The sequence below is a fragment of the Takifugu flavidus genome, chromosome 4, assembly GCF_003711565.1.
Source record: "Takifugu flavidus isolate HTHZ2018 chromosome 4, ASM371156v2, whole genome shotgun sequence".
NCBI classification, from domain to species: Eukaryota; Metazoa; Chordata; class Actinopteri; order Tetraodontiformes; family Tetraodontidae; genus Takifugu; species Takifugu flavidus.
In genome coordinates, this window is record NC_079523.1 from 3534123 (window position 1) to 3549222 (window position 15100).

The window sequence follows — 15100 nt, forward strand, 5'->3', positions numbered from 1 at the left end:
ACCAATAAAGGTCGTATTCGCATGGATCTGTAGAAATATGCATGGAACTGTATAGAACACTTGGAATTCTGTATGTCTGACTGTAATGCCGCCTCAGTGACAATAAAAAGCAATAAAAAAGTCTTGTTACAGGTGTGAAAAATAGTAGCCTTTATTTTCCAGTGGTAGTATTTACAGGGTGGTGTAGGTCTTGGTAATGTGTCAAAAAACACTGTAAAGACGAAAAACATATACACATCTTGGCAAAGAAAGTGGAACCAGTTACCAACAGACATGGGGAAATCAAAACGATTAATAATTTAGGTTGTGCAGTTCTAAGGAATGAGATTTAAGCATCCAGTGAGAAAACATATACTTTCACAATCATGTGCCCTGCTTAATCATTGAAATGAGTAACAAATATAGTTCTAGAATTACTCAATAAACATTACAAAATCAGAGGAACAATAGATTTTCATTGAACAACACAAAGAATAAAATAATAGAAAATATTATTACAGCAAAACGAGAAGCTCCAAATTAAATTGAGATGACGTGGTCTGGTTGATATTAGCTATAGCAACTCTTGATATCGCCTGTATATCACATGTAATTGTCATCACATGGGAACACAATTGTTTACTAGGTTCTGTGCCAAAAAATGTTGGTATAATTACTACGGTACATTGGAATTGTTCCATTTAAATAATGTAATAACAGGAAACCCTTTGAAGACATTTCACCAGGAAAATACACGCAACTGTAAAAATGAACAGTTTAACACAACTTTATGGTTTACTGTGTTGGTTCTGATGGACAAGCTGTACCTGCCGTCACCACAGCCCAACTGACGCCCGAGATTATTGACGATACATTTGGTTTCCGATACTGTAAGCTCTTCATAAATAATAATGATGACAGACTTAAGCTTTGACAAATACTTTCTTTAGCATTGATATACAAACGATGCAACAAAATATAAATACCATGCAGACGGACAACCCCGACATTCATTAAATTAGAAGTAATGTTTTGTGTATGAATTTTACTGTTGTGACGGTGCGGGCTGATAAAGGAATTGGCCAAGTCTTGTGTGTCTGACACTCTCTCCTGGAACCAAAGTGCGTAAAAGACAATGCAAAAGGAAGTGAAACTGAGCAAAACATTAAGAGAAGAACATTGAATCCAAATCTCTTTTTTCCAAGCCTATAAAAGGGAAACGCTGTAATCCATATTAAAAACAATAGAAAACACCAAGCCTTAAACCTCCACATCACTCAACAATATACATGTTCTAGCCTGTTTTATAATTGTATTTAATCACATAAGGAATCTTCTTTTGACATTAAATGCTCATTAATTACTGCAAAATAGTTGTATTTGATAAAATGTTTGTGGGTATTTTATTTCATTTCAAAGGGAGGGTGGCTTTTTCATTTGGAATCAAATGGCGTTCAAGTTAAAAACTCACTAAAATAGAAGCCAAATTCACGTCTCCCTCATTTTATGGATGAGAACAAATAGTGAAAGGACGGAAGGAACAGGATGTGGGGTTTATCCCTGATGTCGCCAGGCCCTCCAGAGGTGAATGGCGGCAGGCACTTGAATGTCACGGTTCTGTGATGAGTATTCGTGAAGACAGGTGGTGGAGAAGAGAATAAACTCATCTCTTTCAAAAGTGTCCCGAGAGAAACAAATAATGGAAGAAGCGGAACCTCCTCCTCATGATTCCATCTCCTCTCCATCAAATGACGGCGGAACAAAGCTGAGTACCTCCTCGTAGGTTAACCCTGTGAGACACCAACAATGTGAGGTCACATCATTTCTGGGTGACATTTATGATATAATGCTGTATTAAAGTATTTCTCTCCAGATTCCTTCCATTTTTGAATCTGTAACCCCTAAACAGAATTCCTCATCAACTTACTTTTCCATTCCTCAATTTCTAGCTCCCGGCTCTCAAAGCTTTGGTCGTACGGATCAGCTTCAGGCTCGTCATCTGGATCGTGGTACTGGGAAAAGTAGGGGTGGGCCAGAGCTTTAGATGCCGTGATCCGCTTGTCAGTGTCCAGCACCAGCATTTTCTCCAGCAGGTCCACAGCTTGGAAGGCAGAAAGAAGAGAGGAGCGATGACAATAGAATCACGCCACCACTAGGGGGAGGCAGTGAGCTTTTAGTAATGAGGAAGATGGATTACCGAGAGGATTGGCGCCAATAAATACATCAGCAAAGTTCCTCTTGGGCATGTGCGGAAGGGATTTAATGTAGTTCCTCGCCTGTGGGACAGAAGGTCAAAAATGAACTTGAAGCAAAAAACATTGAGTATACTGGCAATCATTTGCACACACGTGTACACTGATGGAAAGACCAGTATAGCATGCTTCAATTTAACAATAGCCCAAATCTGCGATAACAGTGTGCCGTCATATTCAGAATCAGTGTGTTGCCACAGAAAAGCTCGTCAGAATGCACTGGCAAAGCACCCTGGGAAGTCTTACTGAGACAAACACAGTGAGTCAGAGAGTAAAAAGGGGGAGTGAGTAGAGTGAGAGCAAAGGTTGATACGCTGACAGAGCACACAGTAAAAATGATTAAATAAGATTCAAAATGTCTGTCTGTAAATAGGGCCACAAGTGCTGGCTGGTGGTCTGCTTCCGGGGTAGCCTGATTAAAAGCACTCGTGATGGTTTTAACCAGGCTGTGGAGGCAGGAAAACATGTCTCACCTCATGGCTGGGCATCCTGCTTATGAGGGAGGCTGGGGGGGTCCCGGTCAGGCGCATTATCTGCTGCAGTTGGTTTATGTCTAAGGCTTCCGAGTTAAGGGGCATCGTGACACGGAGGTCAAAAGGCATGAGATGGTTAGGGCAGTTCGGGAGGTTTGTGAGGAGGGGTGGGCCCCGTGGTGAGAGGGAAGTGATTTCTGAGCTTTGGCAAAGCAGGATGATGGATTATCTTCATTTGTGAATGCTAAATCTCGGCCCTGGACATTGGGCGATTAGGAGACTTTTGTAGTTTATAGCACATGTTGGAAAGAAAGCACAAAAGCAAAACAAAGCCATTAGGAAAACACACAAAGGTCCAAATAGGTGCAGCTTGTGGAGTAACATCGAGTCTGTCTGAGATGCAACGCAAGCACAGGAAGGAGAGGGCAGAGTGACAGAACGGAGCAGGATGGTTCGTGACACTCACAGAATCTGACGACATTTTCGTCATAAGCTCAGGGCCTGGATTCCCAACCAGCAACATAATACGGTTCAACTGATCAATGTCTAGCACACTCGCATGAAGGAAAACAAAGGGGGGGGGTTGTTGGATATGGAGACAATGGTCAAAGTTGCCATCAGATCTCAGGATATTATTTTGCCCAGTTGAAAACTGAGGTAGCACATTAGTGCAACACTGCTATTTTTATAAGGAGCAACAGTTATTTTTTCTTTAAAAAAAAGGGCTATAGTGTGATATTTATTTAAAGAGGGAATCACAACTGATGTAAAAAAAAAAAAAGCTGTCTAAAATTCATCTGAATTCTGGCATCTTTTGCTTTTGCCATCGTACAAAGGAAGCTTTGTGGGAGGGAAACAGGAAGGAGGACTGCATCTCGGAGAAGCAGTGGGCAGCTCTGAATCATACATCACAGGGGAATCCTATCACAAGAACACACACACACACAGACACACCCTCCACTCTTCTGGACTCCAGCTCACTATCAGTGATGTGAGTCATCTTAAAGTGCCTAAATTGGGTTTCTGATCAACAGGAGCAGAGAGATACTGCCCCATAAACTTCAACACAATAAGAAAAAGTTACCTTTTCCATCTCTATCTATACAGTACAGTTCAAACCCAAAGAGCGGTGGAAGGATACGGTCTGTCCCAGGGAAGAGTGTCCGTCCAGTGAGAAGTTCAGCCATGATACAGCCCACTGACCAAATGTCCACTATTTTATTCAATGGAGGAAAAATACAACTTAGTACGCACATTACATGTGATTTGGGTATATAAAATATAGCAGAGAACTGCTGCATGTACCCGTCATGTTGTAGTGCATCCAGTTGAGCATGATCTCTGGAGCTCGGTACCACCGCGTGGCGACATAACCGGTCATTTCATCATCTGTGTGCCGTGCCAGACCGAAATCCAGGATCTGTGCAACGGACAGCATTTTGTTTAAAACAGTAGATGTGGGGAAAGTATAATAAACAGCCTTAAAATGTCACATTAACATAAATCACACTTAGTGCACAATGTTTATTCCTCACCTTGAGTTCACAATCTTCATTGACAGCCAGATTACTGGGTTTTAGGTCCTGAAGTGAAAGGAAAAAGTAAAGATACACACAGATATAAACTGATAGTCATAGGCACTGGTGTGTTAGTTTGACCCTCTGATGGTGAGTAAAGTTTAAGACACTTTAAACAGCATGAGACGTGTCATTACTCACTCTGTGGATGATGTCTGCAGAATGGATGTACTGTAGGGAGACAAAAGAGTAATAATAATTACAGTTTGGTGTAAACAGTAAAGGTGTGCATGGTGGTTAGATAGATGCCAAAATAAACATGTAAAAGGTGACGTTCTCTCAGGGTTGACTGACCTTTAAACCTCTTAGAATCTGGTAGATGAGGAACTGGACGTGATCGTCCGTCAGCTTCTGACACTTGACGATGTTGTTGAGGTCCGCTCCCATTAGGTGTGTCACTAAATATCTACAAATCACAAAGAGCAGCCCATCACAGCCTCGCTCCCAGCATCTCTTGACTCATGAAATGCAAAAAAGCCACTGCAGTTTAGACATTATCTACGGGTGTGGCTCCGTCTATAAAAAACAAAGGGTCTGACTTTAACACTGAAGTGGGTTGAGAAGAGGGAAAATAGATGTACAGCCGCAGAAATTTCTTTTGAAGTTCAATTGTTAAAAATTTAAAAATAACATGACCTAAACGGCTGCCAAAATAACATTATTTTTGATAACGTCTCCAGGCCAAACCTGCAGCTGATACCGATAAAAATCCTCAGACCACCAGAGACAAGTCAGATTGTCTCTGTACATCTTGTTGCTATTATCCTTCTTGCCCAACTTCAGCACTTTGGTGTTTGGGTGTTCCAGCACAACAGTGACGTCATTCCATAAACCAAATTCAAGGACACCGATATTCAGTGCATGCACGCAGACACTGCGTCCCAAACAGCAGATGGCTGTTGCCTTGGAGACCAGCAGTGATGTGTGCAGCTTGTGTATTCCCCTCTGCTCACATTGGTGGAAGACACCACTTACTAGACTTGCATGAGATAAGAGTTCTGATGTGTTTCTAAGAGGGCAGGGTGGGTGTGTGTGTCTGTGTGTGTTTGTGGGTGTTTGTGTGTAAATGACGAGGGAAATTAGGAGAGATGTGATGGAGGACAGTAAAAAGAAAAACAGACTTACACGTCAGTAAATTCTTTTAAGCTTGTCGCCGGTGTGAATACATCTAATAGACCAATAACCTGCAATAAAACAGACATTAATTGTTAGAAATGAATGAAAAATTACCAGCAGAGTGTGTTTACCACCTTCAATATACATAATGTGTTATACTTTTATAACGATTTATGGAATCTCATTGCAATCTTATAAAAAAAAAAGCCTAATCTCATCACGTGTGGGTGCACCAACACCATATTTAGTATATATAAAGTAAAGCTGGTCCACGGGCTGGTGCCAGAACCCCTCACCAGTGCCCTGAACCAGCCGGAGGTGGGCAGGTAGTGACAGGGGAGAAAAAGAATTGAGGCCCGCCCACACAGGCACAATCTCACAGCTGATTGGTGGGATGAAGCCACAGCAAACAGCTGATTGGTTCACTGGTGTTTTCCAAAAATCAAACCCGAAAGAGTCTCCTGGCAACAGTGTGAACAGCTTCTCTCTTTGGAAAGCACAGGTAGATGTTGAAACACTGATGAATTAAGAACAAAAATGAACCGCTTTATGCAATAATCCTGGCTGTGATGAAAGAGGCTCATTCCCACCTTCTAATGTGAGCATTTATACATTATTTTATTGCAATAAAACCGATTTTCATATGCAGGAATCAAATATGTATAACTCTATAATATGTTTTAATAATAATATGTTTACATCCATTTAAGGAACATGTCCCTTAAATATTTTCTTTCCCTGAAAAAAGGCCTGTGCAGAAAGCAGGCTCTGGAAGAAATTGTGTGAAATATTCATATGAAGTGAAATCCTCAGCGGTTATACAATCGCTGGTATCTGTCCAGTGTTAAAGCACGATCATTTTGTGATCCGAGAGTGAAACCGAAGCTTCCCAGCCCCTGCAGGCTGCCTATACTGGAGAAAGAACCAGACACCCCACTCACTCATCAGCAAAGCTCTCATAACAAGCTGATACTGGCCCTTACAATAGACAACAGCGTACAGAGCCAAACCTCTACAATGTAAACTACCCCCTTTTCCCCAGGAGAGCGCTCAATGCCAGCAGAAATTTCTGGTTTTTACTCACTGTCACGCACGCCATTCACAGGTAAACTGGTTCCTAGGCAGTTCCCAGAAACACAATGTCTGCACTTCACCATGAAAATCAATAACTACCAATACAGCAATATAACATAAGAAAAGAGGATCCACTCTATGTGCTGAAAGCAGGAATCAGGAAGTGTATGAAACAGAAGACTAAACAACATCTGACACAAAACCAAAAGACTGTCACGGCTTGAAATGACAAAAATCCCACCACAGTAACATGATGACATGCAGATGACAGGGTGCAGATGGTGCCGAGACCCTTGATGAAAACTGGTGACTCTCTGCTAAACAAACTGCAAACCTGCAGGGAAAATTCTTCCAGCAGGCCGTCGCACTCACAACACAACCCCCTCCCTGTGCTGCTGAAGACCAGTACACTAATGTGTTCATGCCGCCACACCTGAAACACTGTTGCCATTGCATAACTGCGCCCACAATGTTTTGGTTCTCTTCTTCAGACCCTGGGGGGAAGTGTTCAGTTCCAACTTTTAACCCCTTAAAAATGAATTTATCGTAACACCCGTAACCGCATGCCTCATGAATCTCAGTGGGATTTTAAGATCATGCAAACTCCAAAGCGGTGCAGCGTTGTTGTACAGCGGTGGTGAAACTAGCCGTTTTAGCGAGTCTTGTGCAAAGTGCAATGTACACACACGCAGAACTTGCTTAAGAGCTTAAGAACAAATACGCACACGCAGAGTGAGCTGAGGCCTCGAGGAGAGCCACTTACATTCTCGTGCTTCATGTGTTTGAGCAGCCGCAGCTCCCTGTACGTTCTCTTTGCGTGGATGATGGACTGGAAGGGCCTGGAGAGCTTTTTCACTGCTACCCTTAAGCCCGCCTTCATGTCGAACGCTGAGCTGCAAAACACAATGAAAGTGGTTCAAATAAGAAAAAAAGAGGGCATTAATATGCTTAAAATGAAACTGTTTTCCTTAATTTGACCTTTAGGGTTTCACAAGACGGCACGTAGGCAGACACGACCATGCAAACAAAACAAATAATTGCATTACACAATCTTCTGGTTTCGCTTCGTATTATTGTGTGCAGGTTTGGGCTGTACGGGGAAACTTTACTGAGGGGTTTGGTTCAGATCAGCAGCATTGAGGAAAGAACCCGCTGTGTGCATGTGTGTGTGGGGGGGGGGGGGGAATTGGCAGAACAACTGTTGTGGGCTATTATGTGCTCAGAAAAACACCCTTGCTGCTGTTGACAAAAGGCTGCAAATAATTTTGATTTGATGACGCAGTGACAGGAATCTTTGTGTTGACGATTTATGTGGCAGGGACATCTTTCATTCTAGTTTAACCATCACACACCTTTATGTTGGTGCCCTGAATAAAATATAATTTTCATTCCATTTTCTTTTGGGTCACTGAATAGTTTCTTGCCCTCTGGGACCCCCTTCAGCAAACCAATAAGACAAATATTGGTCATTTACATATTCCAAGAAATGCAGAGCCGTAGGATGTTGTGTTGGAAAGGCTCACTAATTCAAACTGTAGAGCCTTAAATATCCGGACGCCCGTGTCATTATTAAAACCTTGATTTAAAGACAGGCAGCACACACCCGTAAAATCTAGATAATGGTAGGTTTTTAATCTTAATAGCACCAGAGATAATCTTCCACACCCAGAGTACTTCTTTATTTTCCCATCTTGCAGAACAACTTCTGTATGTATGTGCAGGCTGGTAAGGGAAGCCTGCAGTGAGTCACCTCCAAGTGAGCAAAGATGCAAGTACAAACGTGTCTCCAACAGGCGCTGATGCAGCATGATGTACAATTACATAGTAATAAATGTGAGCGCAAGAAGAAATCTGATATAATGAATAAACTCTCCTGCATCTGTTCTATTTCACATTTTACATCACAAGGAAGATTCCTTATCAGGGTTTGACATGTGGGTATGTTTACATTGCAGGAACAATAAAAGAATAAGGTTGCAAACAAAATGATGTGTTTATGAGGCCATGGGCAGGCTGCGAGATGAAGAGACCTGTTATAGTTAAAAGCCCGGTGGGGAAAAGGATCCTTTTTGCATTAAATGGATATAAAGAGTGTGAGATTTGAGATATCATGGCTCTTTTTTTACTTGTTGCCATGGTGAATGTAGTACTCAAGATCCATTGATGTTGGCTTTTTTTAGTTGAGAACTAAGAGTGAACCAACTGAGAGATGACTCAACTCAAATCAGCAGTTCTGGAACCATAACCCAGAGGTGCTCATGCTTCTGACTAAAATGGGCCATGAAATGATTCAAGAAAAAGCCCACTTTAAAGGAATAAAACACCCTTAAATGGCATCCAAGGAAACCAAAGTTTACACAGGAGAAGCAATGATAAGATCTCGTTTGTGCACACCAGATTTTAATTAAATTACCAATCTGCTGTTTATAAGACCACGCAATTTTCCAACGTGCTTTTGTTGACAGAGCAAGTAAGCAAACACTCCCCCCACCTCATCCCACACACGCAACTCTCTGTTTCGTAGCAGTTGGGAATAAAATGTCAACAGACACCAGGTTTGGTCTCCAGCAGAGCTGACATAATTTGCACGGGCTGAATCAAAACTCAAGTGTCATGATATGCATAAACGGTCCGGGTTAAACAGGACACGCAGCAATCGTAAATGCCTTCTTCCTGCACTCAGCCTGAACAGAGCCCATCAACACGGACCATAGAGGCAACGACCATCCTACCTTCTATTTGATGATGTTTAAGGAGAGACACTTCAATTATATTGAGGACAATCATTGAACGAAATGTTGAAAAAAACCTTAATAGGATGAGTGACAGAGACAGAATAGCAGCAGACCAACAGTCATGAGACGTCCGAGTACAGAATGTACCAGAGGGATTTAGGGTTTTAAGATGCCCATGTGGCTTTCACGACCTATTTACAATGCCTCATGTTCAGCTTAGAAATAAAATCACGGGGAAAAAATAATCAATAGAGTGGAAATAAGTAAAAGAATTGAAACCGTCACCTATGTGTTGCACAGGATTTGAGCCGTCAAGCAGCCACTTCTACTAAATTCTTTCTATTGAGGACATGGCGCGTAATACTGGCACAGACTTATTTCCTGTTTTACATCGATATGATGATCAGATGTTTGTGGCTAATGGAGCTACAACCAGCTGTTCTCCATACGCAGTAATGCCACTGCCAGTTTCTCACCTGAGCTGCACCACTCAACGTAGATGCACTTAAGAGTGTGAAATTGATTTGCGTGGCACACAACGCAGAAGCTATTCTGAAGATCTCGGTAATCTTATGTGCATACAGTTAAGCTCAGGATTTTAGCTTCATGTTACACATGAGCATAAAATGGGTTTCAACTCTGACACTGCTTTCAGATTGTCCTTCCTTCCGTATATCAGCTTACATTAAACGGTTTCAACTAAGTCTGATCAGAGATTAAAAGGCTGGAGACATGCACATATCATCTTTTATACCAAGATGCACTCTGATCCTTCACCCTTGCAAAGGAAGGAAATGCAATACAAAAAAAACTCGTATTGACTTTCAAACAGCACTGTCTCTTCTTCTCTATTATGTATTCAGTGCAGATCCCACATTTGTTTGCGTCAAACCCCAGACAACCGTTATAACACCTGTAGGACATAACCTCACAGACATGTGGAATATTTACATCTTATAAAGTAAAGCTGGAAGGTGTGAAAGCGATCTACCCTATCGACAGTAGGCTCGAAGCGCACTTTGACGATGCTGTGGTGACTAAAAGGTGTTGGGAGCTCTATCTAACCCCGGGGCTGTGACTCACAACGGGTGACATCATTCCGGAATCATCATCCTCAGCGGACAGACTTCTATAGAAATCCTTTACCATCCACGATGGGGCCTACTTTCCGAAAACCACGTGATCACGTGCTCTGCGGGCTGCACTCAGCCAGAAATGCATAATGCAGGACAAAGCTGCGGGACAACAATGCTCCAGTAACTGGGTGTTAGCTGAGCCCAGTTGTGCGTTGTTGTTTTGGGGTTATTTTTTAAGTACATCCCATCATCAGAGGAGGCACAAGATGACGCAAGCACAGGCATGTCACTGGTCTGCTCCTCTCCAGGGACGCTGACCAACAACTTCCAAATAAAACCCACCTTTCTGTGCATTATGACCTCGATTCCAGTACAATGTGGGACAGAAATGGTCCCCGCGCTTAATAGATATGAGCTGCAGGCAGGATTTTAGACAGATAGCAACAGGAATGCGCACAAAAACAACATTAATCCCCACCCACACACCACCCTGACATACGCGACAAAAAAAAAGCAGACTAGTGAAAAAAAAAAGATCCAACTCTGCAAACGCCCGAGTTTCGCGTAAAAGATCAACTCTGCAAACGCACGTTTGAGCAAAAGACCCGTCTTTTGACAACTCCGACAGGCCTCTGTGGGCAGCAAAACCCGTTCGGTCGTTGTGCAATGCTCCACATGAATACTCTGCAAAAGCCACATACCATACAGATCCGTAGGCACCGGAGCCGACGGGAGACAGGTTCTGGTAGCGTTCTGGGACCTCCCATATGGTTTTGTTGAGCTCCTGTCGATAAAAAGTGGGTCTCTCGTTCTGCGACATTCTTGCAGGTTTACAAGCCGCGCAACGACGAAACAAGGCAGCGGAAACTTCTGCCTTCTTTCCCCGTGTAGCAGGACGCGCTAAAGGTCCCGACTAAAGAACGTCCGTCACCCTCTCTTGCAACCCAGCTGCGGATATGCAAAAGCGTTTCCACCTCCGTATGCACCGACTGGACTCCCTCTACCCGCCGTTCTACCTCCAATCTGGAGGTACCTTCCGATCTGGACGCGTCGTCGCTGTAAAATTCGCCCAGTTCTGAGCTCACTTTGGCAGGCGCGCGCTGAGGCATGAACGCGTACGCTCTGTCGTCGTCGCGTAATCTCGCGAGAACTGGGCCAGGAGCCCCCCCCGTAGGAATCTCCCCGGTGGTCACCAAACGCGTCTCACCAGGCATGATAACGTACCTCAATTAGGCGACATGTTAAGAGCACAAAATTCCACTATTGTTCACTGTAAAAATATCAAGGTGAACCACAAACACACCGGCTATAAACAAGGTAATTACAAGTTAAATGCCAAAGTCTCATCGCCTCTTAAGAGTTTATGTTTAAATATAAATAAGCTCTATAATTTGTATCCATTTTCTGCTACTGAGCGTCTCTTGGGTACATTTCTGCTGAAGTAAATGTTATTTATGTCACTTTAACCAGTGTAGTGTGTGATGCATAACAAACAATGCAAACATGGGGGGAAAAACCACTTGTTTTGTCTTAAACAACAAACACAGGAACATTGTGCTTTCGCTTTTACTCAAAGTCCAGCTGAAATCAAAGTTCTTGTAAAAAATAAGGTGTCAGAATTTGTCCAGAATAACATCATATATTACAGATGGCATGGAATAACATCCTTGCTTGGCTTTGATTCTGTCCAAAATCAGAGTTTTACAGTAGTTTGAAATATTAGCCTTCGGTATTTCAACATTTTATCCTGTTACGATATAGTGACATTGTAAGTATACATAGCAAAATAAACGCAACAATGCTAAGTGTGCATTTCACGCTAAAATTTGATTCCAAAAAAAAAACATTGTTGAAAGAAATGGGGAAAAAAGGAAAGTGCACAAAGCAACAGTTTATCTCAGCTTTATCTTCCCACCATCCTTAACATAAAAATATAGATATTAACAGCATAATTAGGAGCATGAATCTTTCAATTTACATGTAACCTTTGACCATTTTTGTCATATCTTTTGCCAAATATATACAACTAAGCTAATGGTTATACACAAGCAGAATAAGGTATATTATGTAGGCTATTTCATCTCATGCATTCTTCAAAAGGGATATTTATACACTTTTGACTGAGAAAACCATTAGAATGATCCTACAGAAAGATACCAGGTCACCCAACAGACACCGTCTTCTATGTAGTAGAGTCACGATGTCCTTAATGCCTGCAGCACATACGTTGTTAGGAGATGATGCTGCAGCCACTCGCCAGAAGGGGACAGCACTGGCCTAGTTTTTTCCATATGGATTCAATGGGTGTCACCAGTTTTATTAACCCAGGAAGTGTCCCACCACATGGATTAGTATGTAACCACAGAGATGAGCCCATTCCGTGTCCATCCAGTCCTTTGATAATCTGCTCTTATCATTTGAGGAAGACAATGTAGAAGGCCATGGCTAAACAGGAAAGCGCCACAGCGATGTGAAGCCGTGATCCAATTACCGCAGCTGAAATAAGAAATAAAAAGCAAAGTGAATTAAAATACTATAAGAGAAAACCCAAATACATTAATTTTCTAATGTTCTACTGTTTTATCATAATGCGTAATCAGCAGGACACAAATTGTTTTTTAAAATCAAAACACTTGACAACTTTCAAAAAATGTAAACGCTACTTTTATTACCCTTTAAGCTTTGCTTATAAGAACCAAGCAGTGGGATCTGTGCGAACCCACCACACACGCAATGTAGAAGTCAAGTGTGTCGTAATTTATTACAATATCGGTTCCGTTACTGGCACTGGTACCTTTGTAGAAGACACCCCACACTCCTTTCTTCTCTGACAGCAGCCAGTTGTTGAGTCGGGGCACCTTTTTGAAGTATGCACAGGTGCAAATGAACAGCAGTCCAAATACCAGGATGCCATCAAAAGAATACACTATAAATAAATAAAACAGAGCCATTAGATGAATGTATTGTATACAGTCTAAGAACACAATCAGCTAAATAAAGTAGGACAAAAGTAAAAACAAAGTCGATCCTATATTTGAACAGAGACCTGATGCGAATTATAAACACTCAATAATCAATATTCGTCCTGTGCTGTTTATGTCTTTATCATAAATGCAGTCTTTACATTAGTGTTCAAATAAGTAGTTGCGATCTAACCTTTGAGATTATATTAAAGTAAAAAAAATGAAGGCGTTAAGCCGATATTAAGAGTTATGTACATATTTATTGTCAATAAAAAACCTGTTGTAGGGGAGACATCTGAAAATAAAAACTATTAACCACCAGTACCCGATTAGTCAAAGCTAGTTAGCACTAAACTCTGTAGTCTGTAAACACGATGTCAGTACCAGGCATAATCATTTAATATAATCACTAAAATGAGTCAACTGAGAAAGGTAATATGCAAAGGTGACAGTAACATAACTTATGAGGAATAAGCTGTGCAGTACTTTAGGCCACGTCTACAGCTAGCTTAGCTTCCACATTAGCCTGTCAATAGTAGCTAAACCTAATAACATATCCCGTTCTTCCGAAAATACTCCTCAGGTTGCTGCTTGATTAGCCTACCATTTGTCATATTCGCAGATTGGTCGTTGACAGTATTATAGTGCTGTTTCTTCTTAGCCTTGGCTAGAATCCCATAATGTATGAGAAAGTAGAGAGATTGTCCAGTGCACTTCGCAGTCACTCAGTTGACATTTCCGGCTCCATTGGCGACTTTTTCTTTACGCTTAAATTATGCTGCTTTCCAACGAGCGGCGCCAATACTGCCATCTACCGGGCATATGTGGTACAGCAACTGCAGCAGCAACAAAACATTAAAAACGTAAAATCTGTTATTTAAAAATATTTTGGCCTTCAGTGACTATATCAAATGTTTATACTGGCGTTACAGTGTGTTCTGGACTATCATGCAGTTATGTACACTTAACTAAGTATTAAAAAGTGCTGACACAGTTGTTGAATGTGGCCACTCCTTGCACACAACAGAGGGAAGAGCTTCCACCCATGTGGAAATAAGCCGACAGCACTTTATAATATTGCCACCTCCACTTCTTCCCTGAAGGCCACGACTGATTGAGCATTTTGAGCCATCTCAGGGATCAGCTGTGGTTGAAAGGGAAAACTGATGGCTGTTTGTTTCAGTCAATAATTTATGAAGTCTACAGCATCTTGAAAAAATAGCAACAAGTTTTATATATATTTTCCACTTTACTTCCTTCAGTATCTTTGTCCAAAAAAAAATTCCATCCAAACAATTGTCTATGTGGCATTTCAAGGTGCATTGTCTTGAATTTAGCCCAATATTCTATATGTATTTATTAAGGAAACCAGGGTAAACTGTTAACTTCCGTTAATGACATTCTTGTTCAGATCATATGCTCATCCTAGCTGAGAAGGGTCTCAGCCAGGTAAGGCTTCATTAACGCTCACCACTGTCAGGACTCAAACCCATCCTTCAAGTAACTTCAGCTTCATACGGTGCACAATCACAAGCAGGTCAGTCCAGCTATTCAGGATTTCCTCAGGCTGCACTTTTATGAGATCTTACTCATTGATAAAATCTCTCCAGGGCCAAAACAAGATTCTTACTCTAGATTAAAAAAAAGGCAATCTCAGTATTTTAATATCACTCAGCTCCCTTAGATGTCATCAAGCTTTCTAATAAAATCCACCCACCTGTGCGTCCAGAGGAAACAATTAAAAAAAATCCACACCTTCATTTGATAAATGTGCTCCAGGAGGGAAGTTATGTTGTCTTAGTGATAAAGTTAGGTATCAAGCATGATTTGATGTGTCCTCAGAGGTTTACTGCCC

General features: G+C 41.7%; 2 protein-coding genes across 3 annotated transcripts; both read right to left on the reverse strand.

Annotated features, from left to right (window-relative positions):
• Positions 1 to 123: 123 nt before the first annotated feature.
• On the reverse strand, positions 124 to 11384 carry mapk14b (mitogen-activated protein kinase 14b). 2 transcript variants are annotated; one of them, XM_057029870.1, is made up of 12 exons: positions 10984 to 11384; positions 7235 to 7364; positions 5407 to 5465; positions 4576 to 4687; positions 4423 to 4452; positions 4240 to 4287; positions 4010 to 4124; positions 3846 to 3917; positions 3171 to 3250; positions 2177 to 2255; positions 1907 to 2080; positions 124 to 1769 (listed from the first exon to the last, which is right to left on the reverse strand). In XM_057029870.1, the coding sequence occupies exons 1-12, from the start codon at positions 11100 to 11102 to the stop codon at positions 1702 to 1704; spliced, it is 1086 nt and encodes a 361-aa protein (XP_056885850.1). In that variant the 5' UTR covers positions 11103 to 11384; the 3' UTR covers positions 124 to 1701. The 2 variants fall into 2 exon arrangements, with proteins under 2 accessions (XP_056885850.1, XP_056885849.1); XM_057029869.1 differs by lacking the exon at positions 3171 to 3250 and adding an exon at positions 2705 to 2784 and having other exon boundaries at positions 10984 to 11382.
• Positions 11385 to 11786: 402 nt separating this feature from the next.
• On the reverse strand, positions 11787 to 14010 carry tmem167b (transmembrane protein 167B). Its single transcript, XM_057029879.1, has 3 exons — positions 13850 to 14010; positions 13077 to 13208; positions 11787 to 12778 (listed from the first exon to the last, which is right to left on the reverse strand). The coding sequence occupies exons 1-3, from the start codon at positions 13857 to 13859 to the stop codon at positions 12696 to 12698; spliced, it is 225 nt and encodes a 74-aa protein (XP_056885859.1). The 5' UTR covers positions 13860 to 14010; the 3' UTR covers positions 11787 to 12695.
• Positions 14011 to 15100: the final 1090 nt, after the last annotated feature.

Excerpts from the sequence above, each read along its gene's own strand:
- tmem167b (XM_057029879.1), bottom strand. Across the intron at positions 12,779-13,076 it reads GTGGGGTGTCTTCTACAAAG|CTGCGGTAATTGGATCACGG; the intron begins GTACCAGTGCCA and ends TTCTTATTTCAG.
- mapk14b (XM_057029870.1), bottom strand. The coding sequence starts at position 11,102 with ATGTCGCAGAACGAGAGACCCACTTTTTATCGACAGGAGCTCAACAAA. Across the intron at positions 4,688-5,406 it reads TTAAAAGAATTTACTGACGT|ATATTTAGTGACACACCTAA; the intron begins GTAAGTCTGTTT and ends TGTGATTTGTAG. Across the intron at positions 4,453-4,575 it reads AGATTCTAAGAGGTTTAAAG|TACATCCATTCTGCAGACAT; the intron begins GTCAGTCAACCC and ends GTCTCCCTACAG.